The sequence below is a fragment of the Caretta caretta genome, chromosome 4, assembly GCF_965140235.1.
Source record: "Caretta caretta isolate rCarCar2 chromosome 4, rCarCar1.hap1, whole genome shotgun sequence".
NCBI lineage: Eukaryota > Metazoa > Chordata > Testudines > Cheloniidae > Caretta > Caretta caretta.
The window spans coordinates 82,881,096-82,908,258 of record NC_134209.1 but is presented as its reverse complement, the minus strand read 5'-3'; the positions used below and the strand labels follow the sequence as shown (position 1 = coordinate 82,908,258).

General features: G+C 42.8%; 1 protein-coding gene across 2 annotated transcripts in view; it reads right to left on the bottom strand.

The window, feature by feature from the left end:
- Positions 1-2,192: 2,192 nt before the first annotated feature.
- The window catches only part of GALNT7 (polypeptide N-acetylgalactosaminyltransferase 7), a 114,169-nt gene continuing 89,198 nt past the window's right edge, over positions 2,193-27,163 (bottom strand). For both annotated transcript variants that reach the window (XM_048847728.2, XM_048847727.2), the window contains exons 8-12: positions 25,691-25,813; positions 16,184-16,402; positions 8,806-8,904; positions 7,351-7,479; positions 2,193-4,600 (exon numbers count right to left, since the gene is read on the bottom strand). In XM_048847728.2, the coding sequence (XP_048703685.1) occupies positions 4,463-4,600; positions 7,351-7,479; positions 8,806-8,904; positions 16,184-16,402; positions 25,691-25,813 (708 nt within the window). In that variant the 3' untranslated portion in view covers positions 2,193-4,462. The remainder of the gene's footprint in view (positions 4,601-7,350; positions 7,480-8,805; positions 8,905-16,183; positions 16,403-25,690; positions 25,814-27,163) is intronic.

Here is a 27,163-nt window from a genome sequence, read left to right as displayed (position 1 = left end):
TGGCCTACCCCTGGCAAAGAGTGTACACTTACCAAGTTTGTGGACAATATCAAGCTGTGAGGGGTTGCAAGTGCTTTGGAGGATAGGATTAAAATTCAAAATGATCTGGACAAACTGGAGAAATGGTCTGAATAGGATGAAATTCCATAAGGACATATGCAAAGTACTCCACTTAATCAGTTGCACACATACAAAAGGGGAAATGACTGCCTAGGAAGGAGTACTGCGGAAAGGGATCTGGGGGTCATAGTGGACCACAAACTAAATATGAGCCAACAGCATAACGCTGTTGCAAAAAAACCAACCAACCAACCATCATTCTAGGATGTATTAGCAGGAGTGTTGTAAGCAAGAATTCATGCTGATTAGGCCTCAACTAGAGTATTGGGTCCAATTCTGAGCGCCACATTTCAGGAAAGATGTGGAAAAATTGGACAGTCCAGAGCAGAGCAACGAAAAGATTAAAGGGCTAGAAAACTGAGGAAAGGTTGAAAAAATTGGGTTTGTTTAGTGTGGAAAAGAGAAGACTGAGAGGGGACATAACAGTTGTCAAGTACATAAAAGGTTGTTAAAAGAGAAGGGAGAAAACCTGTTCTTAACCACTGAGGATAGGACAAGAAGCAATGAGCTTAAATTGTAGCAAGGGAGGTTTAGGCTGGACATTAGGAAAAACTTCTTAATTATCAGGGTGGTTAAGGACTGGAATAAATTGCCTAGGGAGGTTGTGGAATCTCCATCATTGGAGATTTTTAAGCTTAGATAAACACCTGTCAGGAATGGTCTAGATAATAGTCCTGCCATGAGTGCAGGGGACTGGACTAGAGAACCTCTTGAGGTCCCTTTCAGTCCTATAATTACCTACTATTGACCACATGACAAAAGCAGTGCCCCATCTCTCATGAAGACCTTGATAGGAATGGAAAATATTCTAGGGAACATGGTTTTCCTAACCTCAAAAATCCACTTCACTCTGGTTTCCTGTCCTAATCCTTTAGCAGACTCCGTTTTGCTGCTGTGCTGGATTTATACTTCCCCACACACGGGGCATTAATGTTCTGTGGCCTCCAGTCTGTCCTGTCCCTCCCCAACCCATGATCATAAGGCCTTAACTATTCTTCCAGATTCCATTCAAACCATCAATTACAGGGGGGAGGGTGACAGCATTTATTCATTTTTGGTTGTGTGTTAAAAAGCATATGCCTAATCACACTGTCTTGCAAACTGCTGTGTACTCAGAGTTCAGGGTTGGGTAAGTGGTCCAAATTGGAGGTTGTTTGAAAGTCTGGTTGACATAGCAAAGACTTGGAGAAAAAACTCTTATTGTAAGCATCCCTTTGTATTTTCATATCCAGCTGCACATGCCATTTTGTCTTGAAGGGGGTTGCTCACTAACCTGGTGCTGTGTGTAGCATCTTTACACTTCAGGCCCATACTGACATTATGAGGGCTCCTGGATATATTTTCAGAGGAGCAGCTGGTGCTGTTCTTGGTTCTGAAGATAGCCAAGTTGGGGTGGATGGCGTAGAAAAGGTAGGTAGCAGTTGCAGGAATATGACTGTAAATGGGGAAAAGAACCAGTGGGTTGATTCTGGAACTCACCAGTTCTGACACTTTCTTGGCACCCCATATGTAAAATGTAAAAGCCTGCCTTGAAGCAGGGTGGTTTAGGGAACTACTTGATGTCAGAGGCTTTCAGTCCCAAGGAAACCTACTCCCAGCTGGTACAGTAATTCTACAAGTGTCATAGGCTTCCTAGGAAGAGGGGAAGCTTGAACACAACGCTGTTGGTGTCCGAACTCCTTCAGATCTGTTTCTGTGTCCTTTGCCAGACTGACTGACGGTGAGGGTGTTAGCTTCACATTCTTCTACCTTTAAAAAAATAAGATGAGGTCCAAGAGAGGCAGCAGCATTGAAAGCAGCAGTTTTTAAATTGGTATCCCTCATTTCTTGTCCAATCAGCTCAGGATAGGGGAATACAATCTCTAGTTGTGCCATACAGGCAGCTAGAAGACTTGGCCTTTACTTCAGTGACAATGGGCACCTGAATAAAAGTAAAATAGAATCCTCTACTTTTAAATACTTTTAAGTATATAGCACTCAAAGTTGTCTGAATCAATTTAGATTTGGGGGAAAAGTTCCTACAATGATATTAAAGAATTAGTTCATATGCAGAAGTATAACAAACCCACAAGTTAAAATATTTGATTTATTTTCCTCACCTAGAAAACAAGCAACCCAGCATTAAGATGCACATCGTCTTCCCAAATTTATCCCTAATAAAACTTTTGAAGATTTATACAATTTCTACAGAAACATACAGTGTATCAAAATCTGCATAAATCAAATTTATAAAATGTGTAGAAATGCATAGTGATATTATCATCAGTTTACAAAGCAAGATATGGGAAAAAAAATTTCCCCAAGCAGGCTACAATAGGAAAAGTCATTACAGCAACAGCTTCTGATGTTTTCATGTTTTGTAGTTTGCAGTTTCAGATACAGATTCATATGCACATACAGTATCTTCTAATGAATTGCACAAAATACCCATTTAAAATACACACCTTCACGATTTATATGCCACCTTTCTTTCACTGATGCATAGTAACATGATTAATCTACCCAACACAAAAAATGGAGTCAGTTTTCACACACACAAATAATAAAGTTACCTATACTCTTATTCTCCTTTTTCCAGTTTTTCCCTCCTTTATTTTCTAATTTTATTTTTCAGACCTTTTAAAGGACAGCTGAGAAGTTTAAAGAAGCCAGAGGAGATCCCAAATCATTGCCAAAATATGCATAGATAGATATCTAAAGGCAGAATTTGACCTTTATAAAGCTGTGATACATAACCCTTACTAACTTAAATGGAAGTTACACGCAATGCTAATCTGCATTTGAGGGTAGAATTTGGTTCTAAAACAAATACTTTCAAGGTCTGATCCTGTGAGGTGCAAAGGGCTCAACTCCTAGTAAGTCAAGGCACTCATGATGTCATCAACTCTTAATAGTCTCAGAGTCTGGATCTAAAACTAGTTGATAGTGCCCCTTTAAAGTCTACCCCTGTATGTTAATTAGTTTGAATTTTTTTTTTTTAACTTAAAGTTTTAGTTCACCTCCAGGTGAATTCAATTTATATTAACAATGTCACAAAATCCTTGACCATTCTTAATTTTATACATTGTGCAGCTTTAGCTTTAAAATACATCAGAGGTTTGTACGGCATGATAAAACAAAGAAGTTAGTGTTTGTAAGTTCTTAGCTGTAATTCAGAGCGCTCTCTTCATCAGATATATCACGGAACGCTTTCAGGTTCAGTTTCTTTTGGCTTTTTTTTAATACTGAAAATAAAATAAATGTTTAATTGCTTTAGTGCTGTCTCAGACTACGTCTACACTCTGGATCTTACAGCGGCACAGCTGTACCACTGTAGCTGCGCCGCTGTAACGTCTCCTGTGTAGCCGCTCTCCCTGCAGCATTAATTAAACCACCCCCAACGAGCAGTTATAACTATGTTGGAGGGAGACGCTCTCCCGCTGACAGCACTGTCTACACTGGCGCTTATGTTGGTAAAACTTACGTCAGTTGGGGTGGGGGTTTTTCACTCACCGGTCCAACAAAAGCGCTAGTGTAGACAAAGCCTAATATACCAGCTGCATCCAGGTGCTACTCAGCATATTTCCAGTGAAATTACAGAACCTAGCTTCAAAAGGGACATTTTGCAATATTTTTGGGACCCCCTACAGCATTTCTGGTGTGGTCTGTACCTTTATTTGCCTTACCAATATGTAGTAAATACAGAAGTCACATTGGCAACACAAACTTATCTTAGGTAATTACATGGGTGGTACAATTAATCCTTATCAATGACATATCAACATATCCATACCATACAGTCCATCAAATGTTTTTCGTGTAAAATATATAGAGAAATGAAAGAGGCACTAAATATGTTGAAATCTACCTTTCCAAAAAAGCAGCATGATTGTGAAAGAAGGCCACTCTGGCTAGTAACCTGTGGCAGTGCTTGGTAGGATGTAAAATTAAATAAAAAGATACAACAGGTTGATAATCACCACATTATGTGAAAGTCTGGTTACTCCAACCTTTTCAAGTGTGTGTAAAAAAACTGCCTTCAGACCCCTGAGTGAAATCCCAAAGAAGACCACAGTGCCTTTAACTTTGTTCCTATAAAACACAGATAAGAGCACATGAAACCCCTAACATCTTAAAACAAAAAGATGTAAACATCTACAAAGTTTAAGGTAAAAGCAGTTTTGTAAACATTAACTGCAGATGATAATGTTATTGTAATATCACAGTTCATCTATGTCCTTCAGCCAAGTTAGGAGATTTCAGGCTTGCAGCTGTACAAAGTTAATAGTTGCAGCAGTTTTCAGGTTATTTTCAGTCCTGCACAAATTAATGTTTCAGTAGGCCAGGTTTTTGTTTGTTTTGTCTATACACTAAGAATGTTGTTCATTTCCCATTTTTGTGTTGCTTTACCGGAGTCACATTCAGTGATAAAGACTTGGTGTAAGACCTCTGAGCGATCTAAGCACTTCCCTGAAGGAATATGGGTAAATCTATGTAGCTTCTGGAAAACAAAAGAATCAGAAATAGATTTAAAATTTTCCCCATCTAATATGTGTAGCTGTTTAAAAACAAATTACCCAGGGTCCTTGTAAAAGTATCATTTCTACATTGATAATTTTATCACTTTTTAGGCCTACATTTTCACATCTTGAAATGTTACATTATAAAAGTAAATAGATGCACTTGGTCCATTTTAAAAACCCATACTTATTCCTCATAGGAAACAGGTTAATTCTGCATAACTGATTCTAAACTATGTTTTCAATGTTTGATTTAAAAAAATCTAGGTTAGACAATTTTTTTTTATTAAAGACAAATGCTTGAAAACAAGACCTTTCCTGCTTAGGATTGCTATCTGATCTGGCTGTTTATGCTTCACCTAAACTTATAACCATAATGCCAACATCAGAGCAATTCAAATATTTGGGGTGAAAGTGAGGATTTGCCTCAGCTCTTCTCCCACATTTCCTTTTTCCAATGGTAGCAGGGAGAAGTGGGGTTATGAGATAGCTGTTGTCCCCCAGATCAACAAAAGTCAGCAAAAGACAAAGGGAATAGTCTGACCAGATCTGGCTATACTCTCTCTGGGATACCTGAGTGGCCTATAGCAGCACTGCTACCGAATCCCTATAGTCACATAACTGATTCACTATAGTGGCACAAATATTGTGACTGTTTGACCGACACAGAAACACCTCCCCAAAAATGTTGCTGTTCATGTCTGCCCTGGGCATCACATTTCTTGTACTGATTATAATTGTTATCTTTCTGCCCCAGTCCACCCCCCTCAGTGAGAATATATTTTAAAAATGGGTTGCACAGTAATTAAACACTGAAAATCTGGCTCACAAGTGCACCCAGTTTCCAGTGTTTGTTTGCTTACCCATCTTTGATCGTCTTTTATCACATTTCTTTGAAAATAAACCCAATGTTTTGGTCCACATTCTGTGCTGTGCCTACTGGACCACTGTCTCCTAACTTCTAGTAACAGAAACACTGAAGCAAACAATTGCACAATTGGCACAGCTACTGTGGAAAGGGATTCAACTCATGTAAAAACAAAGCCTAATGAAGTGGCAAGTAACATGCTGGGCCACATTAGAATTGGTGGAGAGCAAACAAGTTATACATATATACTACAGAACAAAGTAGACACCAAAACAGTGTGTATTGATTTTTATCTAAATTCCTGGGATTTAAAGATCTTGTCTGTCTCTTCCCAACTTTTTAGCTCCATACAAACAGCTTTTTGTTATTCAGGACTTCACAGCTGTATGCAAATATTACAAAAACTTGCATGTCAGTGGAAGGCAAATGGACTTTCACCACATAATGCTTAACAAAGAATCTAGCTGCTTCAGGCAAATAGAATTCAGATACCAACAGACTAATGAGTGAATTAATAAATGCCCAACAAGCTAGATGGTAATGATTCAGAAAACAACTGGGTAATAGCAATCTGGCATTCAACCCTATTAGACCACATTATGCCCTCAAATACACAATCGAGGTGTGTGTGTGCACGTATTTAAAGGCCAAATTTCCTTATTAGTGTACTCTGTCTCTCTCTTTTTACTGGAACAAAAGTATAAGCTGACTCATTAAATATAATAGAGTATGATAAAAATGTTTTCAAAGTTAATACCTATACGAAAATACGTATTTACTTAATAGCTATTACAAGCTATGAAATCAATACTTCATTTAAAAATTCAGATCTTTCACAACAGCATTACACAGCAGCCACACACATCATTTAGAAAAGATAAGACAATATTTACTCAGCGAATAGTTAGCTAACTCAAAAGAACAAAACCAAATGCTGAACAAGGCACAGGGCAACACATAAAAATAATTAAATTTAGCAGAAATAGAATTAGCATTGCTGTACTTCCCTTATCCCCTCTCAGGACTGCTGAAGAATGTAATTTAAATGGAACGCTATTTCAGTCTAGATATGCAAGGTAATCAAATTACATTATTCGAGCTGCTAAATTCACCCTAGCATCTATGCCAGCTTCTGGCAGTACAGACATTGTAGAGAACTCTCTTGGTGGGAAGGACATTAGCAGGAAGGCTGCTGTGAGCATAAGCTGTTGCAACCTTCATCGGGGTGTGCGGGCCACCACAGTGCCAAAAAGGGGGCAGCGGGAATGTACTGATTCAGCACATACCCATGGAATCATAGGACCGGCAGGGATCTTGAGAGGTCATTTAATCCAGTCCCCTGTACTCATCGCAGGACTAAGTATTATCTAGACCACCCCTGAGCGGTGTTTGTCTAACCTGCTCTTAAAATCTCCAATGATGGAGATTCCACAACCTCCCTAGGCAATTTATTCCAGTATTTAACCACACTGACAGTTACGAAGTTTTTCCTAATATTTAACTGAAACCACCCTTGCTGCAATTTAAACCCATTGCTTCTTGTCCTATCCTCAGAGGTTAAGGAGAACAATTTTTCTCCCTATTCCTTGGCAGCAGCTGTCCTGGTGGAACTTAAAGCTGCTTTCCTGCAGTGGAAATCCTGGGAGAGTGTCAACAAAACCCATCTTCCCTCAGAGTGAATTCCTCCCAGAAAGCAAGGGGAGAGCCTGGTACAGGAAAGTGAAATTTACATTTTGCCACACCAAGTTCAGTGAATCTGGTCCTACAGTTTTACTTCCAGATGTGTGCACAAAGTCTAACGACATGGGGTTTAAAAAAAATCTTAACAAATTGCCTGCCCTTGCACCATATGCTGTCACATACCTTGAAGTATTGCCATTCCTTGTATTCATTCAGATTACAGTGCGTAATCATAACTTTTGATCCATCAGGTCCTTTAGTCAAACACTGGTCATACTGCATGAGTTGATTAGCTTCATTTATTCGAAAAAGCTAAAAGAAAATTTTTTGTTACTGTAAACACAAAGGGTGAACTTATAAGGTAACTGAAATGTTAGAAGCAATACTATAACGATTAATTTACATCGTCTGGAATAGTCTTTTGAAATTATCATCACACCTACTTTTGCTTGAATAGGGGTGATTTATTTTAAGTGATGCAACATATTAGCTTTTCATTATCAGAGACTTAGCATATGAAGTACCTTCTTTCTGAGCTCAGAAAACTAAATATATGAGACTACTAAATTAAGTTAAGAACAAAGGGGATAAATGCAAAAGATTTTATCTGAGAGGCTCCTGAGAAGAGCTGGATAAATCAATCTGCAGTTTGATGGCTATATAATCACTATCTTTCAAAGAGCTGATAGCCAGTGAACTTTTGTCCTCACCAGTATTTTCAAATGAAGACAATAATAAATTTAAAAACTAAAGAGCACTGGGCCAGAGGGAAAACTACCAAACTTAAATACAAACAGATAATTTCTGCTACTTCTTAGATTGGCATTTTATTAAGGTAAGATTTTAGGACTGAAAAAGAATGATTTTTTCACAGGCTTTCTCGAGTACTGTATACTGAAAATGTATTTTCACAGGGTACTGTGCTATATTTTAAACTACAGTGACAACAGTGACATTTTTACATTAAGAGCCAACTGAACATGATTTTTGAACAGGGACATCATCCTGTATGTTACTGCACTACTGACAAAGCTTGACTGCATAGGATTAAGTCATATATATATATATGGAAGATAACTTTTTGTTAACCTCTTCTTACCATTTTGCTTTGAGCCATTTTTCAGTTTCCAGACTTCCAAAATTTAAAGTATCAAATTCAAGAAGATAAAGCTACCTGACTGCCTGAAGTAGGTTGTGCATTTGTCCTTGTGGTGGTGAGATGGCAAAATTGTGAAGACTTGGGGCAAATTGTGCAATAGTCTTATTACAATTATCTATTAGGAACTAAGCTTTTTCCAGTTTAACTCAGCTTCACTTATGAATTAATTTGTATTTGATTCCTTGTTTCTGGTAGTGGAAAGCCATTTAGTGCATCAGTGCATTGCAGACCTATAACTATATCACAGTTCTGAGAAGTAATAACTAAGGCACCACAGTGGGTAAGGGGAATATTTCCTGAGTGGAAACAAATCCCAAATTCCCACCCATAAAAGCTGACACAGTTCACAACTTTTCCCCCGCATTTATTCTACTTTTTGGTAAGCACAGTAGTTTTAGGGACTTTATCAGAGAAACAGCTTTATGATTATTCATTGCATCGACTGTCTCTTTCAAACTTCTCGCCTCAAGGTTATTTACCTGATTTCCTCCCATTCTGTGGCATGGTCCAAGTTCAACAAAGCCTCCATTGGTGTGCCCCATGCTATCTATGCAGTAAGCAGTTTCAAAGCCTCTGATCTGTGGGGAGAAGGGGAAAAGGGGTTTTGCACTTTAGTTTAGACCTTGGACAAATATGATGTCCAGTGCAAAGAAGTTAAGGAATATCCTACTCATCGTCCTCCAAAACAAATAGTATACACAGATATTTGAAGCAAGACTGCAAGAAATTGGAATCAAATGAGATAAGGCTGTTAAATTATCAGGAGAAAGTTTTATGAATCCAACTGGCCATACTAATTTGAGAGCTATTGTGAGATAACAGACATAAGTATGCTAGTGAATATACTGTATGGAAGTTTGATTTCAAATTTACCATATTCATACAGAGCAGGAGCTCTTTCAGGTGTAGGCCTGGTTTCTTATGCAGTTAATCCCCCATGAAAGGATGTTCAATTCTTTATATGTTCCTAAATGGTGTGCAACAGGGGCTTGTAATTAGGGTTGATCGGGCTTTCCACCTAGGAGAGGATCTGAGGGATGAGATAGAAGGTTGTTTTGTTCAGACTTAAAACGAAATGGAGCTTGACCTGAATGTCAGAAAATTACTATGATAAAGCGTCAACATTGTAGAGTTCTGGTGTCCACATTTTAAAAAAGATTGTGCAAAACTAGAGAGGGTGCAGAAAAGAACCACAAAATTATTTGAAGTACGGAGAAAATGCCGTACACATTGAGAGACTTAAAGAGCTCAATAAAAAAGAAAACGGAGAGCTTATCTGATACATGGGGGAGGGGGGGGGGGGGGGAGGGGAAACACTGGGTACTAAATGATTCATGATTGGCAGCTAAAGTCAGTCATATACAAATGGGAAATAAGGCAAAAAACAAACAAACAGTGAAGGTGATTAACCACTGGAAAAAAATGTCTCCTTTGATATCTTCAGATCAAGACTGGATGCCTGTTTGGAAAGTATGCTTTAGTCAAACAAGTTTTTGAGCTAAATGCAGGGGTAACTGGGTGAACTGTAAGAGCCTGTCATATACATATTGTTTGACTAGTTAATTGTCACGGGATGAATGGCCAAAAATTCCCTTTTAGAGGAGTTGGGCCTAGCTTCGCATATTATAGTAGGGAGGTAGCTGAGCTGAGACATATCAGCAAAGAATCAGGTGATTATAAAAAGGCAGAAAGTGACTCAGCTGGAACAGAGCTGCCAGGAGCCTGAAGGCAGTAACAGGAAGGAGAGCTAGAACTACCAGTAAGTAGTTTGACTCCTGTAGGAGGAAGCAGGGTCTGGCTGTCAGGCAAGTGGCCTGTAGAATGGAAACCTGTAGTGAATAGATAAGCCCCTACAGAACACCCCAGGTTATGGGGGAAGGGATGCTCAATGTGCTGCACTAATTTTATGTGGAAGAAATAAAATGGAAGCCCTGAGAAGAGGGTCTGCACCAGATTCTGGACATGATGTCACTTCTTCCTGGGCTGAGGGGACTGGCCAGCAGCCTAGAGTGATCTAAAGGTCTCTTCTGGCCTTAAATTCTATAAATCTATGGATATTTATCACAGCTGTCTTCCCAAACATATACAATTTATCACCAACCTTTGGAAGTCATGAACAGCAGGGATTAATGAAATTTCCAGTCAAATATTAACCCAGTTGTAGTAGAAAGAGAGAGCCTGAGTCACAAGCCCTTGTATAAAAGGTCTGAACTAAAGTAGTGGTCAAGCCTTGCTAATAGAAAGCAAAGTTAGCAAATGTCAGGCTGTGATCAGAAGTCAGGTCCCGTTATAAAACATGCCTGCGTGCAGGTTCACAGACCCTGGCAAGAATAAGGCTGGTATTGCAAAAATATACACATTCCTGAGAAGTTCTAGGCATAGGAGACTCATGTAAACACCTTCCAAAAGGGTGGTACCAGAACACCCAGATACCAAGTAGGATGCAAACACACTCCCCAGAGCCGATACAAGGACACACTGACCCCCTCTTAAAGATAAGGTCAGGATGACAGGGTGATGAATAGAGATGTTTTGATCGATAAGCCCAATGTGTACAAGGTAAAAGGGTGGTAACTAACCATGTCACAGGGGCAATATGTAAATTGTTTGTATTGGTGTATAAAGAAGAGTCTCAGAGGGAGTGTCTTTGACTGGCCAAGTGGGGAATGAAGAATCCTGCCATTCGCTGAGCTGGTCCATTGTTACAGGCATACATGTGCTAGTGTAACTGCAGAAATTTGACCGGGGAGCTAGGACCTGGCTGGGTGCCTTTGCTACTAAACCAAGTCTTGTGGTCTTATTGGGAAGTTCGATCGGAGCCTGCTGTATGGGCTATCTGGCCAGAGCCAATGCAGCACGCAGAGAGAACACACATGCAGCCAATGACTAACTACATCAGTGTCGTGGTTGTTCACCAGCATTCTAGTCTAGTGATTCCACAAACAAGGAGGGAGAACCTACCTGAAAGTTAGGGTGTTTTAAACAGCTGGAAATTAGTGAAGGATTTACATGAACACTAGCCCAAGAGGCTACAATAAAAAGCAGCCATCCACTTAGTGAAGGAATCCTTTAAATGTGAGAAAAATAGGATTGGAAAGAACCTTGTATCCAAGTAGCAGAGTCAAAAATGTTTTTGGCCACCCAGAAATACAGTTGAGGCAATAAGAAAAGGAGGACTTGTGGCATCCGATGAAGTGAGCTGTAGCTCAAGAAAGCTTACGCTCAAATAAATTTGTTAGTCTCTAAGGTGCCACAAGTACTCCTTTTCTTTTTGTGAATACAGACTAACATGGCTGCTACTCTGAAACCTGTCATTAATTGAGGCAATGTTATTAAAAGTGAAACAAAGGAGCATTAAAATACTGGAAACATTGTGTAATGACTGCTGGCCATCAATTAAGAGAGATCAAAAACATTTCAGAGAAGCCTGAGGACATAGCACTCTGATTGATGTCACACTACTTCAAGCTTCCCTGTCACTTCATCCAAGTCCCAGGGGCTGCTGGCTTCAATTCCTTTTTTCAGGGATGCTCTCTGTCAGGTGTCCCTCATTGCCTTCTTTTTTCCAGACACTATCACAGTGACTCTCACAGCTCAGTCAGGAGCTAGATGTTGACACATTTTCCCCACCTTAGGTGGACTTTGGAACAGTTCTATAGCTGATCCACTAATGTACTGCTTTGTATTAACTCTTGGGCAAGAGATTTGCCTTGATGGAGATGGTCTTATTTCCCCGGGCTTCCAGATGCAGGACTGTTTGTCCATCTTCATATGCACTTTGTACAAACAATTTCAAAGGCCTCATAATAGACCCTGACAGATTCCCAACATGCCTGTTGTGCACTGGACAACTCTGTACTCCACCACTGCTCTCTTGAAGTCACATAAGTAGACCCTTCATACCCATAGAAGAGGAAGTTCTTTAAACTACTCCCTTACACATCTAATGGATTATCCAATTGACTAAGAAGTAGGATGGAACTCAGGGCTTATTCTGCCAGTTAGAACATTCACTATCTCTGCCTCCAGGTTCTGCAGAAGTGGGTTCAGTGTACTCATGGAGGAGACAGGGCAGGGCTTCTGGGTGACTAATAAACAATCTTCATAAGCCAAGGCATTTCCCTGGCTGAGCAGGGAATCCTACAAAGGAGTATGTAAAAAACCCAACTAGGATTGTCTGTGAAAGAGCATTCAATTCCTGTAAATCTGTGAAAGAGCATTCAATTCCTGTAAATCACATGCTGAATTTAAACCCTGCCAAGTAGTTTTTCTTGCAATTAAATGAGAATGCTGAATCTGTGATGTCCCAGTAATTTTAACAGCCTTCAAAGTCACATTCAAATGCAAATATCTTGATTATTCTGAATGAGTAATTGTCTCCAGATATGCCTTCTCTACATACACCAGTGTTCTTCATTGCAAGGCCCGCGAGCCAGTGGCAGCTCCCTAAGTTCTCTCGAAGTTGCGCAGCCGCACAGCAGGCTGTAAATACCTGTGCAGCAGCTCGAAAGGGCCACACAGCAGAGACTTGGAGAGGAGAGAGGTTGGGGATGTGTGGGAACTGGGGAGGGGAGCAAGTTGGGGCTTGCAGGGCTCCTGTGGGGCTCTCCCCCGGCCCTGGAGCTCCCTGCTGCTGACAGGGGAGAGAGAGTGCCCCTTTCCCCCGTTGCTCCCGTGCTGCCGGCCGGCAGAGGGGAGAGAGGGCCCCTTCTCCTGGAGCTACTGTGCTGCCTGCCGGCAGGGGAGAGAAACATCCCTTCCTCAGAGCTAGCTGCTGCTGGCAGGGAGAGGGCTGGGGTGAGTTCTCGGACCCCAACCCCGGGGCAGCCTGCCTGCATTCCAAACTCCTCATCCCCGGCACCAGCCCTGAGCCCAGCACCCCCAGCCAGAGCCCTCACCCATGCCCCGCATCCCACCCCTCTGACCCAGCCCTGAGCCCTCTCCTGCACCCTGAACCCCTCACCCCCATCCCCACCCTGTAGCCCTCACCCCCGCATGCCAACCCTCTGCCCCAGCCCTGAGCCCCCTCCCACACCCCAAACCCCTCATCCACCCTAGAGCCCTCACCCCTGCACTCCACCCTCTGCCCTACCCTGGGCCATCTCTCACACTTCGACCCCACCCTGTGTGGCTTTCACATTGAAGTTTTTTTGCCAAAGCGGCCCCTACTTCAAAAATAGTGAAGAGCACTGAACACCATATTGTGATTCCAAGTTTCTTCTCAAAATACATTCTTACTCTGAAAGGAGGACTCGGGATTATAAACATCAATGAAGAAGAGTAGACACAGACAAAATAATTCTCAACAAAAATGTAGAACTAATAAAAAACACACGTTAAAACATCATGACTTGGTTGCTTACTGTTGCATTTGATCTCCTGTCCTTACTCTATAAATACAGTACTTTCATACCTGTCTGTCAGGTGTTATCCAGACTTGCTATTTAGTGTCATGGTTACTGGGTAAATTGTGCCTTAGAACACTAACTCCCTCGCACATTCACCCCGGGGAGACAGGCTTTGCTACCTTCCTCCCGTCTTGGTGGAACCATGTGGTTCTGCCACTTTTTAGACTGGATCTCTGGGCTGCAGCCTCCCTATTTATCAAATGAGTCAACCTGACAGGCTCCAGTGGGTTTAGCACCTGCAAGCTCATTATCTCTGGAGACCTGTGACCAGCAGCTAGTTAAAGGGACTCAAAAAGTAGCTTATTCAAAACAAAGTAGTATGATTTGCCAAAAGGAACACAACATCTAAGAAAATGGGTTAAACAACTAAATGTTGCATACACATATTAGTCTGCCTAGGATTACTCTCTCTATCCATAGCTTGGGTAGGTCCAGTTTATTACCATCCGGGGGAAGTCCCGGATGACTGGAAAAAGGCTAATGTAGTGCCAATCTTTAAAATCTTTAAAAAAGGGAAGAAGGAGGATCCTGGGAACTACAGGCCAGTCAGCCTCACCTCAGTCCCTGGAAAAATCATGGAGCAGGTCCTCAAAGAATCAATCCTGAAGCACTTGCATGAGAGGAAAGTGATCAGGAACAGCCAGCATGGATTCACCAAGGGAAGGTCATGCCTGACTAATCTAATCGCCTTTTATGATGAGATTACTGGTTCTGTGGATGAAGGGAAAGCAGTGGATGTATTGTTTCTTGACTTTAGCAAAGCTTTTGACACGGTCTCCCACAGTATTCTTGTCAGCAAGTTAAGGAAGTATGGGCTGGATGAATGCACTATAAGGTGGGTAGAAAGCTGGCTAGATTGTCGGGCTCAACGGGTAGTGATCAATGGCTCCATGTCTAGTTGGCAGCCGGTATCAAGTGGAGTGCCCCAAGGGTCGGTCCTGGGGCTGGTTTTGTTCAATATCTTCATAAATGATCTGGGGGATGGTGTGGATTGCACTCTCAGCAAATTTGCGGATGATACTAAACTGGGAGGAGTGGTAGATACGCTGGAGGGGAGGGATAGGATACAGAAGGACCTAGACAAATTGGAGGATTGGGCCAAAAGAAATCTGATGAGGTTCAATAAGGATAAGTGCAGGGTCCTGCACTTAGGATGGAAGAATCCAATGCACCGCTACAGACTAGGGACCGAATGGCTAGGCAGCAGTTCTGCGGAAAAGGACCTAGGGGTGACAGTGGCGAGAAGTTGGATATGAGTCAGCAGTGTGCCCTTGTTGCCAAGAAGGCCAATGGCATTTTGGGATGTATAAGTAGGGGCATAGCGAGCAGATCGAGGGACGTGATCGTTCCCCTCTATTCGACATTGGTGAGGCCTCATCTGGAGTACTGTGTCCAGTTTTGGGCCCCACACTACAAGAAGGATGTGGATAAATTGGAGAGAGTCCAGCGAAGGGCAACAAAAATGATTAGGGGTCTAGAACACATGACTTATGAGGAGAGGCTGAGGGAGCTGGGATTGTTTAGCCTGCAGAAGAGAAGAATGAGGGGGGATTTGATAGCTGCTTTCAACTACCTGAAAGGGGGTTCCAAAGAGGATGGCTCTAGACTGTTCTCAATGGTAGCAGATGACAGAACGAGGAGTAATGGTCTCAAGTTGCAGTGGGGGAGGTTTAGATTGGATATTAGGAAAAACTTTTTCACTAAGAGGGTGGTGAAACACTGGAATGCGTTACCTAGGGAGGTGGTAGAATCTCCTTCCTTGGAGGTTTTTAAGGTCAGGCTTGACAAAGCCCTGGCTGGGATGATTTAACTGGGAATTGGTCCTGCGTCGAGCAGGGGGTTGGACTAGATGACCTTCAGGGGTCCCTTCCAACCCTGATATTCTATGATTCTATGATCTCTGGAGAGCCAGCCTGCCTGCTGCACTTCGGCAAGTCTGTCTGCCAGAAACTCATATCTAGCCATGGCTGCTGACAGCCCACTCATCTCCCCGCCGCCCCTTCTTCTCTAGGAAAGCATCTTGAAGGTTTAGGATCCTCTATGATCTCAGTCTTTTAGCCTTGAGAAGAGTAAAACATGCCAACCAGGTTGGAGCCAGGCAGAGGCATTCCCCCAATTAATAGCTCCACCCATTGTTCCCTTAAGGAGCCATATCTTTGTCATTGTATTGTTTTGTTTGCATGCCACTTAACAGCCTCCTTGGATTTAACTCCTGACACTCGGGCAGGATAATATTAAACAAACTGAGGTGCATGCCATACTTGTAAAAATATAATATACATATCTCCCTCATTTTCCACATTTATAAACAGTAACCAAAATAGTTCTTTGTTTTCTGTTTAAATATTAAAATATTTATCATGTACAAGAAGTTACAGAGTTCATTGTGGACTCCCAACTTTAAAAACCTATCGCATGTGCTGATTTTAGATACATTTACTGTACATACCTCTCCCCAGTCCACATTTTTAGACGGTAAGGGATAGTGTGAGGTTATATCATAGGCTATTTCTTCCATAAACCATTTAAAACTTTTGCAGTTGTGATCTTCACGGAACTTTTTCAGCTCAGATACATCCCCATATGGTAGTGCTTTTGTCTCTGGACGACTGGCATAGAAGTAATCTTTGTACTCATCCCACCAAACTTCCACCACTCTGACATAGTTCTGTATGGGGGGGGAAAAAAACATCACTACTGCAAAACAGAACCCATACCCAGAACCCATACCCATCACTACTGCAAAACAGAACCCATGTATGTATGAGGAATTTAATCCCACATATTTAAGAATTCTTATAAACATGTTAATACATGCATTATACGCACCCAACTTGCCACCTTTAACAGAAGATACAGCACAAAAGTAGCCTTTTTATATATTTTTGGGGTAAGACTAGCATAAGTAAGTGAGCTTAGTGAAGGTACAAGTACTCCTCGTTCTTTTTGCTGATACAGACTAACCCGGCTACCACTCTGAAACCTTAGTGAAGGTTGTAATTATAACTAAGTCTGGGGAATTCTCTTTTTGAAGAAAAAGATACCTTAGTTATGAATAGAATGAAAACAGTGCTGTTCATTTGACTGCAATACTCTAGAAAATGTGATGTGTCATCTGCAGTTTATTTTCACCTTCTACGCTTCCTAGCATTAAAACAGAGAGTGACACCTATTAACCCCCAACTGGATACCACAAGTGATTTGGATTTTAGGGCTTTGTCCACGCTACAGATGCCACTGCAGCACGGCTGTGTCACTGCAGTGCTGTAGTGCAGACACTTGCTACAGCAACACAAGGGTTTTTTTCTGTCATTGTAGTTAATCCCCCCATCGAACCTCTTGGTAGCAGATAGGGTGACAGAAGAATTCTTCCATTGAATTAGTTGTGTCTATACTGGAACATAGGTTGGATTAATGACATCTCTTGGGGCATACATTTTTCAACCTGAGTTTTAAGTGTGGATCAGGCCTTAAACAGTTCAACTGATACACAAGAAAGATTCCATCTCTTCTCCCATGCCTGCATTGGCTCGGCAGTACTAACAGGAATTACGATTATAAACATATATATATATATGAAAATAAAAAGTGTAAAATGATCTTTAACTTCACACAATCTTATCACACGCGGTCTTATTCCTCCCTTCCCCAGTCTTCATTTTCTTCCTTGGAGTAAGCTGTCAAGGAACCTGTTATGTGAAGTGTCTAGCACACATTTTTATATGGACCTCATCACTGTAGTATTTGAATGCATCTGTCACAGATGGTTCTTTCTTTCAGCATGGTACAGACAATGTTAACAATATGCAATTAAAACATTCTTGTCATTGAAGTAAGCAGATATGACTGAATACACAAGGGAGTAGAGACCTGTTTAGTAAGAAGGTACCAGTTTTACCTTGTCACTTTCAGAATAGAACTGCACTTTAAACTAGAACAGATTATTATTATAGCACAGGAATGCATCACACAGTATTTATGAGGATGGTAGTGATGTATATTTTACTCAATAGGGAGAAAATGATTCCTGATAAGGAATTTTCATATAAACAAGTGCTTCAAGGACTTACTGACTATTCTTAAAGAAAAATGAGGGTTCTTTAAATAGAGAGAGTACGGTAACTTACAGTAACTTGATTTCTTCAAGATATTTTGTCCTGTGGCCATGTGCCTGTGCCCTCTTGACCAGAGAATGTAAAGTGGTGTCTGCAGGCTCACATCTGCTCATAGCAGCGCCTGTGGCTTCCAAACAATGGCATATAAGGAGGCATGGACCTACTGTCACTCAGTTCCTTCTTGACTGTGAAGCCGAGCCTCCAGTGCTGAGAGGAAGGAGGACAGGACGTGAAGCATCCATAGGAACAAAACATCTCTAAGGACTCCAGTTACTGTAAAGTAAGTAACATCTCCTCCTTTAAGTATGTATGTTCCACTGTAGGAGACTCCCAAGCAGTAACTCAGCCAGGAAGTTAGTGCTGAAGAGGCAAGTCCAAAATGTTTCAGAGGACTGCATCACCACAGGTAGTATAATCTCTGGAAGCAGGTAAAATGGTGTAATACTTGGCGAAGGTATGAATGGAAGGCCAAGTTGCTGTACTACAAATTTCTGTTATGGGAACATCCTTCAGCAGAGTACAGATGTGGACTGAGCTCCAGTGGAACATGCTGTCACTCTATGAAGGAACTAGCTGCATCCTCGCCGATTCATAGCAGGTTAAGATGCAACCCAAAACCCACTTAGTCTTTGAGTGGAAAGAGGTTGTTCTTCATCCCCTCTGCAAATGACACACATAGCTTAGGATGATCTTAATCCTGTCAAGGTAGAAGGTGAGGGTCCTTCTGATGTCTAGTCTACGTTAGCTGGTTCACTCCTCTGGAGGTATGAGGTTTTTGGGTAGAACACAGGCAGGTGTATCTCTTGCTTAATGTGGTACTCCAAAGAGACCCTCAGGAGGAAGCGAGGAGGGGGATGTAGTGTAACCTCATCTTTATAAAAGGTGGTATATAGTGGGTCAACCATAAGAGCACTGAGCTCTCCCATTCACTGCCTGAAGTGATGGCTATGAGGAATGAAGACTTGGAGATGTGGAGAGTAACAGACCACCACTGGTTCAAAATGGAGGTTTCCTCAGGGGACTGAGAACCAATCTGAAGTCCTATTGGGGAGCTGGGTTCCGTACAGGGGGGAAACAAATTGCATACGCCCTTGAGGAATGTAGCTGTAGTAGGGTGGACGAAGTCTGAGAAGCCTTCAACAGATGAATGGATGGCTGTTACAGCGGTCAAATGTACCCCGATTAACAGACTGTGCATCATTGACAGACTGTGCATCTTTAAATCCAACAGGTAGTCCAGGATTTGGAGAGCAGAACCTCTGAGGCTTGGGAAGAGCAAAGGGGAACACCAGAAGTGGAAGCATTTCCACTTCTGAAAATGTTTTGTGAGTACTAGGTTTCCTGCTTGATAGGAGAACTGACTGGACCTCACCTGAACAGGTTAGCTCCATGCTCAAGAACCATCCAGGAACCATGCTCTCAGCTTTAAGGAGGAGGGGTTGGGATGGATCAGGGTCCCTGAGTTCTGTGTCAGGAGATCCTTCTTGATAGGAAGACAGAGAGGTGTTGTCACAGAGGTGGAGGAGGTTCAAATACCACACTTGTCTTGGTGCTGTGCTATGAAAAGAACCCTTGCTCTTTCCTGACATGGTTTGAGTAAGGGCTTGAGCATTAGAGGTAGAGGCAGGTAAGCATACAATAGGGGATGGGGCCACAGCATTATGAGGGCATCTCCCAAAGAGTGGCAGCTGTATCCTCCCTTGGAGCAGAAAAGGTGGCTTTTTGTGTTGTTTGGGGTGGCAAAGAGGTCTGCTTCTTGGAAGCCCCAAATCTGGCACATATTGTGGAAGACAGAATCGTTGAGCTCCCATTTGTGATCCTGAAGGAAATGTCTGCTCAGGGAGTCTGCAACTGTATTCTGGAGGCCTAGAAGATAGACAGTGGAGATCTCTATCTGATGGGAAATGCACTGGTTCTATAGCCTTAATGAATCTAAGCATAAGGACTAGAATCTTGCTCTGCCCCATCAGTTGATAATATAGTGCTGCTCTTTTGTCCAGCGTTACACTGATGGAATGACCCTGTATGGGGTGAAGGAAGTATTGGTGAGTGTAACTAACTGCTGTCAGCTTCAGAATGTTGATGTGGAGCATAACCTCTTATGCAGACCACTTGTCCTGGACTGTGGCCCCTTAGAAGTGAGCTTCCCATCTAAGAAGTATCTATTGTATCTGTGAGGGATGTGAGAATGGGGTTCCCATGCAGAACTTCAGTGTTTCCTTCCACCACCTGAGTCCAGAACTTTGAGGTATTGTGATGCGCTTGGAAAGACTGTCTGTTTGGGGTGTACCTGGACCGTAGCCATGTCTGAAGGCACGTGAGGAGAAGTCTCGCATGAGGCACAACAGACATGGAGGCTGACATGTAGCCCATGAGTTATAGCAAGTTCTTGCAGTTGTTTGTGAGCTGTATTGTATTATTGAGATTAGAATGGACAAAGTGGAGACTCTCTCTTTGGCTGTGGCAGTTAGGGAATCTAGAGTGACTCAGATGAAGTCAATTCTTTAGATTAGGGTCAGTGTGGACTTCCTTATATTGATGAGAAGGCCCAGAGAGTGAAACAGGGCTAGAGCCCTGGAGGTTGCAAACTGGACCTCTAGAAATGATCAACCCCTGAGGAGCCAATCGTCCAAGTAAGGGAATACTGCTATGCTCCACTGAGGCAGATGGACTATCTGCCGAGAGAAACTTTGTAAAGACCCTTGGGACTGTGGAGAGCTGAAGGGAATGACTGTATTGGTAGTGTTCTGAGCTTAATTTGAAGCGTAGGAAATGTTTTTGGGATTAGTGGGTAAGTACATGAAAGTAGGCTTCCTGGAGGTCAAAGGCAACAAACCAGTTTCCTGGATATAGGGATAGGATTACAGTGGCTAGCACCACAATCCTGAAGTGCTGTGAAAGGATACAGGTGTTCACATTTCTTAAGTCAAGGATTCTGCCCCTCTTGGGAACTAAGAAATAGTTGGAACAGAACATCTTCTGATGAGCTCTGTGGGGACTGGCTCAATTACCTGCAGAAGAAAGAAAGACTGGATGTCTTGTTTCAAGAGATCTTTCTAAGAGGGGTCCCTGAAGAGGGATGGAGAAGACAGGTGGTGGGGGATGGTGTGGAAATGGATGGAGTATCTGTGATACTGGTAAACCTGGTACCAGCACTTGCCAAGTCTGTAGACTTCAGCTGAACACTAACAATTTCGTAGCTGGAAACCACACCAGCTCACGTATATTTTAATATTGTTCAAGATGTTAAGATTTGTAACAATGTGTTTAGACTCTAAACCTATAAAATGCTTGTTAGTTGCTGCATGCATTAATCTTACTTATAATGTCTGTATTCCATGCTACAAGGTAAAATATAAATTTGTTTTATAATTGTAAAAATGTCTGCTCTGAACCTGTGAACTCAGATGGGAAGAGCGGCTCTCCCCACTCATCCAGGAGGACTATCAAAATTAAGTGGGCCATTGTAGGACAAAAGCTTTATTGGTTGCCCCATCTATCCATGGAGAAGTATGTGCGGAAGGCTTTGTCCTATCAGTTAGAATGCAGGAAGAGGGAAACAAAGATAGCTGATGAAGATTTCTTAGCTCTTTGCTGTTTGGACTCTTACAAGGGCTGGAGCCAAAAAAAAAAAGCATAAATCGCCAGGATCAAGCTGGGTTAGCCCTGAAAAGACATTCAATACTGACAGATTTAATAATTTTATTGAGATAATGTTGAAGTAAAAAGAAAACAGCACAGAGTTTAAGCACAGAAAGTCCTGGTTATCAGGGAATAAGGTACAGATTATCAAGGGGTGCGAAATTCGGTTTAGGAAGGAATACAAGCTGCAATCTCCCCGATTGGGGGTAAAAGTTTAACGGGTCAAAGTACAGACATTGAGGTATGGGGGTATGTTGTCCATATAATGGCTATGTTCAGGTGTGGAGTATAATGGGTGGATACGATGATGAGGATGGATCTACCCTCATTTGGTGGGATTTAATGTTCAGTGAGTTTATGGTTCCAGTTCATATGGTCCAATGGAAAAAGTCTCTCAGACCCTTTCCCATAGTTGATGCATGATGTCGTATCAGCTCACACCTCCTGGTACTGTTGGTGGCCGGTGATGTGTAATGTAGATGTCCCTGGACCATCGGATGGTGTCCGAGACCATGAGGCGCCTCATGAGCCGTGTGTAGCGTCGACCAATCCCACAGGTCTGCAGCACACGCTCGTTGCAGGGGTCCCAAGCGCCCACGGCTCCAATGATCAGGGCATCCATCTGCACCTTGTAGCCCTTCGCTCTCAGGGTGTCAGCCAGGGGGGCATATTTTTCCAGTTTACGAGCTCGGGCTTCGCGGAAGGCCGGGGTCCTGTACTACATCTGTCACCTTTGGAGTCACAGACAAACTCATTTGTGCATATATGTTGCCCGCTTAAACCTGTAAATAACTCATTTCTTTTTCCTAGTTAACAAGTCCTTAATTAGTTTACTATAGGATTGGCTAACAGTGTTGTCAAAAAAGAACTAGATAAGTTCATGGAAGATAGGTCCATCAATGGCTATTAGCCAGGAGGGACTGGGATGGTGTCCCTAGTGTTTGTTTGCCAAAAGTTGGGAATGGGCAACAGGGGATGGATCACTTGATAATTACCTGTTCTGTTCATTCCCTCTGGGGCACCTGGCATTGGTCACTGTCAGAAGACCGGATACTGGGCTAGACGGACCTTTGGTCTGACCCAGTATGGCTATTCTTATGCTCTTATGTCTTTTGGGTGAGACCTAAGGTACAAATTGAACTGCAGTCTTGGGACTGGGAGTAATACTAAAAATCACAAAATATTCAGGTAAGTGGCCATTTATCACTAAGTCCAGCTTGCCTAGACTGCCCAAGGGGACTATCTGTGACTCTATGGTAAAACTTTGATCCACATTCAAAGTTCACATTCACATTGATTCACATTGAGTTCACATTTGTTACTGGCTTGCTGAAATCTAATTATAGAACATATCCCCAGTTTGGGGTGTCTGTCCTGCTTTTTACAATCTGCCCTGAGACAGACACTCATGGTCATAAATCATTCCAGGCAGCGTGACACTATTCCATGTTGATCACCTCCAAAATCCATCTGTCTAAGATAATTTGTGCCCAGGCAAGGAGGAAGTGGAAGGTAGATTGGTTGAGGCCCTTGACTGAGATGTCAAAACTGTTTCTTAAAAGGAGGTGCAGATGATATTGCTGTAGAAGGGGATGGTCCTCTGCTCTGAGGTCTAAATCTCCTCCTCTGAAAGTCTGGGAAAAACCTGTTGCAGATGTATTGGAATGGCCTATATTGCTATGACATTTGAGATCTACTAAATCATCTTTTTGTTGCATGAACATAAATTCCCAGTGACCACAAGGTAGTTGCTGAGTCCCTCAGAGTGTAGAGGGAAGAGTCCATGTCAGAGCTGAAAAACTTGGCCCTTCAAAGGGAAAGTCTTCAGCTGTATTCTGCACCTCTCTTTGGAGACTGGAAGGCTGGAACCAAGATGCTCTCTGTATAACCACAGTCACAGTGAGGGATCTAGAAGCCGTGCCCATGGCATCTAGAGCAGCTTGGAGGAAGGTTTTTTCTATCAACTGACCCTCCGAAATGAGGGCCTGAATTTTTTCTCTCTGGTCCTGTGGCAGATGTTCAATAAAATGAGTGAACTTGGAATCTGTATTGAAGTCATATTTCTCCAACAGGGTTTGATAGTTTGCTTTACAAAACTGAAGAGCTACCAAGGAGTAACTTTTCCTACCCAGGAGATCTAAAAGTTTGGACTCCTTATCATAAAAAGAAGATCTCCCTATTCCTTTTCTTAACTGCGTCCTACACCAGAGAACTGGGAATATGGTGGGAAAAGACAGGTTTCAGAGTAAAGAAAAGACAGGTTTCAGAAAAGAAACGCTCCATCTCCTTGACTGGAATATAATACTTTTTATTTGCCCATTTAAAGGTGGACTGGATAGTGTCAGGTGTTGACCAGACTGCATGAGCAGGCAACAACAGAGCCTCATTTTTTGGTGATTTTTTCCTGTAGGGTGATATCTGACATGTTCATCAAGGAGAGCTGAGACTCTTGGATCTCCTCTAATGGGATCTGGAGAGATTTCACCAGGTGTTTCATGAGGTCTTCAAAGGCCCGAAAATCATCGGCATAAGAAGGTGGCGGCGGCAGCATTACCACTTCATCTAGGGATGAATAGGATTTAGCTGATGGGGGTAAGTTTCTCTTCATACTGTTCTTAGGTATCTCCTGTTGCCAAGGGGGCATAAAGTACCAGAGGATGATCATGCAGTACTGAACGTTGGTCAGACAGTGCCTGTGAATGATGCGGTAATGCGATCTCTTTCTGGTTGGAACCCTATAAAATTGTTCACAGAGATAACCCAATGGATTCCAGTAAGCCCACTGAGGCGGTGGACAGGGAAATAGTCCCCATAGATACTCATAATTCCTGGCTCTTGGACATATGGTGGGGTCTCCAGAATACTGGCTCAGTGGCCTGTAGTGGTAAGTTACCAAAAAAGAGCCCTGTACCGAGACCTCAGAGTCTGAAGAAGAATCATCCTCAAGGCTGAAGGGGAGAGTCTCAATCATGGGTGGTGTACTGAAAGCTGGAGGTCCAACTAGGTTCAAGCCAACTGAGCAATTCTGGGGATGGGGCCCGGACAGAGGATCACAGTAGGGAACACTCCAATACTTCTGGTATAAACAGGTCCTCCAGGGAAAGAAATCTGGAAGGCTGTGTCCAGTACTAGGGCCTGGCATTGCTGAGATGTTGAGCACAGTACTGATGAGGCTTGTAGAGGAGCTTCTCCAACCTCAGAGCCCTGGTGTAAGGGAGGTGATGGTATCAGAGTGTGCGTTGGAGGCCTGTGCATATCCCAGTGCCTGGAAGGATCAGTCGGTACTGAGGTAGACTGCTACCTGTGCTGTCTGTTAGAAGCCTCATTCACATGCTGCTTCTTGTAGGGTACTGGTGGCTTGGTAGCAGGTTCTGACAGAACCTCAGCTGTACCCGTTGCAGGATGTGAGGTCTCCTTAGAGAGGGATTTATGGGGTGACCTACCCCTCTTGTTAGGCTCTCTGGAAAGAGAAAGAAGCTTCTTAGAAATGCTAAACTCTGAAGTTGATGCTGCCACTGGGGCAGCCTGGGACATTGAGGCCGACGTACGGGGGTGGAGAGAGCTAGTGAACACTCCACTAGTAGGAGCTTCAGTCTAGCCACCCCTGTTTCCAAGACCTGCCTTTAAATCCTGTAGAAACCTTATACTTAAATGGGACGTGGATGTCTCCGAGGCAGTGGACACAGCTCAAATGCTCATCACTACTGGGAAAAGACCTGTGGCAGGTATGGCAGGGCTTAAATCCTGGGGTCTTCGGTATAACACAGTGGGGTGTGTGGGGAGGTAAGTCCTCTTCTAAACAACTGTATAAAACTAAAGAAATCAAATAATTAAGAAAATAAAGGGAAAAAATTAAGAATAAAAATAGCATACAAAGAAAGGCAGGAAGCTGAGAATCAATGGACACTCATTGCTCTGTCTCAAGCTGCAGGCAGTTGAAAGAAACCGGGTAACAGCAGGTCCATGCCTCCTTATATGCTCTCATTTGAAGGCACAAGATTCTGCTCTGTGCAGGCAAGGGCCTGTGGACACCGTTTTGCATTCTCTGGTTACAAGTGCATGGGCACATGTGCATCCTATGGTGGCACACTCCCATAGAGACATATACTCGAAGACTTGTAATAAAGAAGAAATGTAGTATGTGTACAAGTATTGTTATTTAAGGTCAAACCACTCTGCAGTTTTAAGTGAAGTCTCACCTTCAGCGTAGGAGAGGACCCAACGTACACTGGAGGTGGATTTCCTTGCCAACCCTGGAGACGATAGATGTGTCCAACACGAGAACAAGGAACAAACAACAACTTCCCTCCACATTGCCAGATCTACAAGGTCAAGAAAAAAATGTGGTGGAAAAGTTGATAATACACATGTAAACTAAACCTAAAAAAACAAACAAACAAACAAATACAAACTAATTTACAATAGAGTAAAAAAAATTAATTACATTAATTGGATAACACGCTAAGCTCATAAAATAAATTTATGCTTAAGCCTGAAGTAAAATTAACAATGAGGGCTTGAAATAAAAGTCCTGGGCTGTATCCAGTACATTCTTCTGTTCTACAATGGATATGTTTACAAACACCATTTTATAAATCATGGTTTTGAGATCCTATTCCATGACTATTTGCAAAGACAGGAATAAATGGGTATACAGAAACTGCAGCTGGTCAGGATTTATTTTATTAAACTTCAGCTCATATTTCATCATCCTAGGCAGTGTTCCTCACCCCAAATATTTTTCCTAATGAAAGTTATGGGGACACAGAACCCTTAGGTAACTCACTGGACTACTCTATTCTGGATAGATTCGTCCATCCCAAAGTACAGTAGCAGTGACTGAGGGAGAATCTTAAGAAAATTGCAACAAAACTAGGAGATAATCCTAATCACATATTCATAGAATCATAGGACTGGAAGAGACCTCAAGAGGTCATCTAGTCCAGTCCTCTTCACTAAGGGCAGGACTAAGTATTATCTAGACCAGGGGTGGGCAAATTTTTTGGCCTGAGGGCCGCATCTGGGTATGGAAATTGTATGGCGGGCATGAATGCTTAGTGGGGGAGGGGGAGTCTATGGGGTATAGCATAGGGGCTCTATAAGGGATGTTAGCGAGGGGAGAGGGAGGGGGGACACATGGGGTGTGGCGCAGGGTGGGGGGCTCTACAGGGGCAGTACCGGGGATTCCTAGGGGCCCTGCCAACAGTGACTCCAAGGAGGCCATACCAGGCACTGTCACGGGCGGAGGCACCCTAGCTGGGATGAGTGCGGCCCCTGGGTGGTTTTGAGGCTCTCTAGGGTAGAGCCGTAGGAGACCGGGAGGGGATTGGGTGCGCTGCTTTGTGTGTGTGTATGTGGGGGGGGGGCACCTGCCATGTAGGGATGGGGTTCCGATCCCGGAAACAGCGTGGTGAAGTTGCACTTGCGCAGTGCGGCTCTGCATGCCAGAAGATGGTGCTCATCAAGGGAATTGTGAGTCGGGGGCTGGAGTGCTGGAGAGGAGCAAGCCCCTGACCCCGCTCCCCGGCAGAAGCTCGAGGGCCAGATAAAAATGTCTGATGGTCCAGAAGCAGCCCGCGGGCTGTAGTTTGACCACCCCTGATCTAGACCATTCCTGACAGGTGTCCTTTAATGGGCTTTGTTGACATCCTGAAGAGATCAAGCCTCCAGTT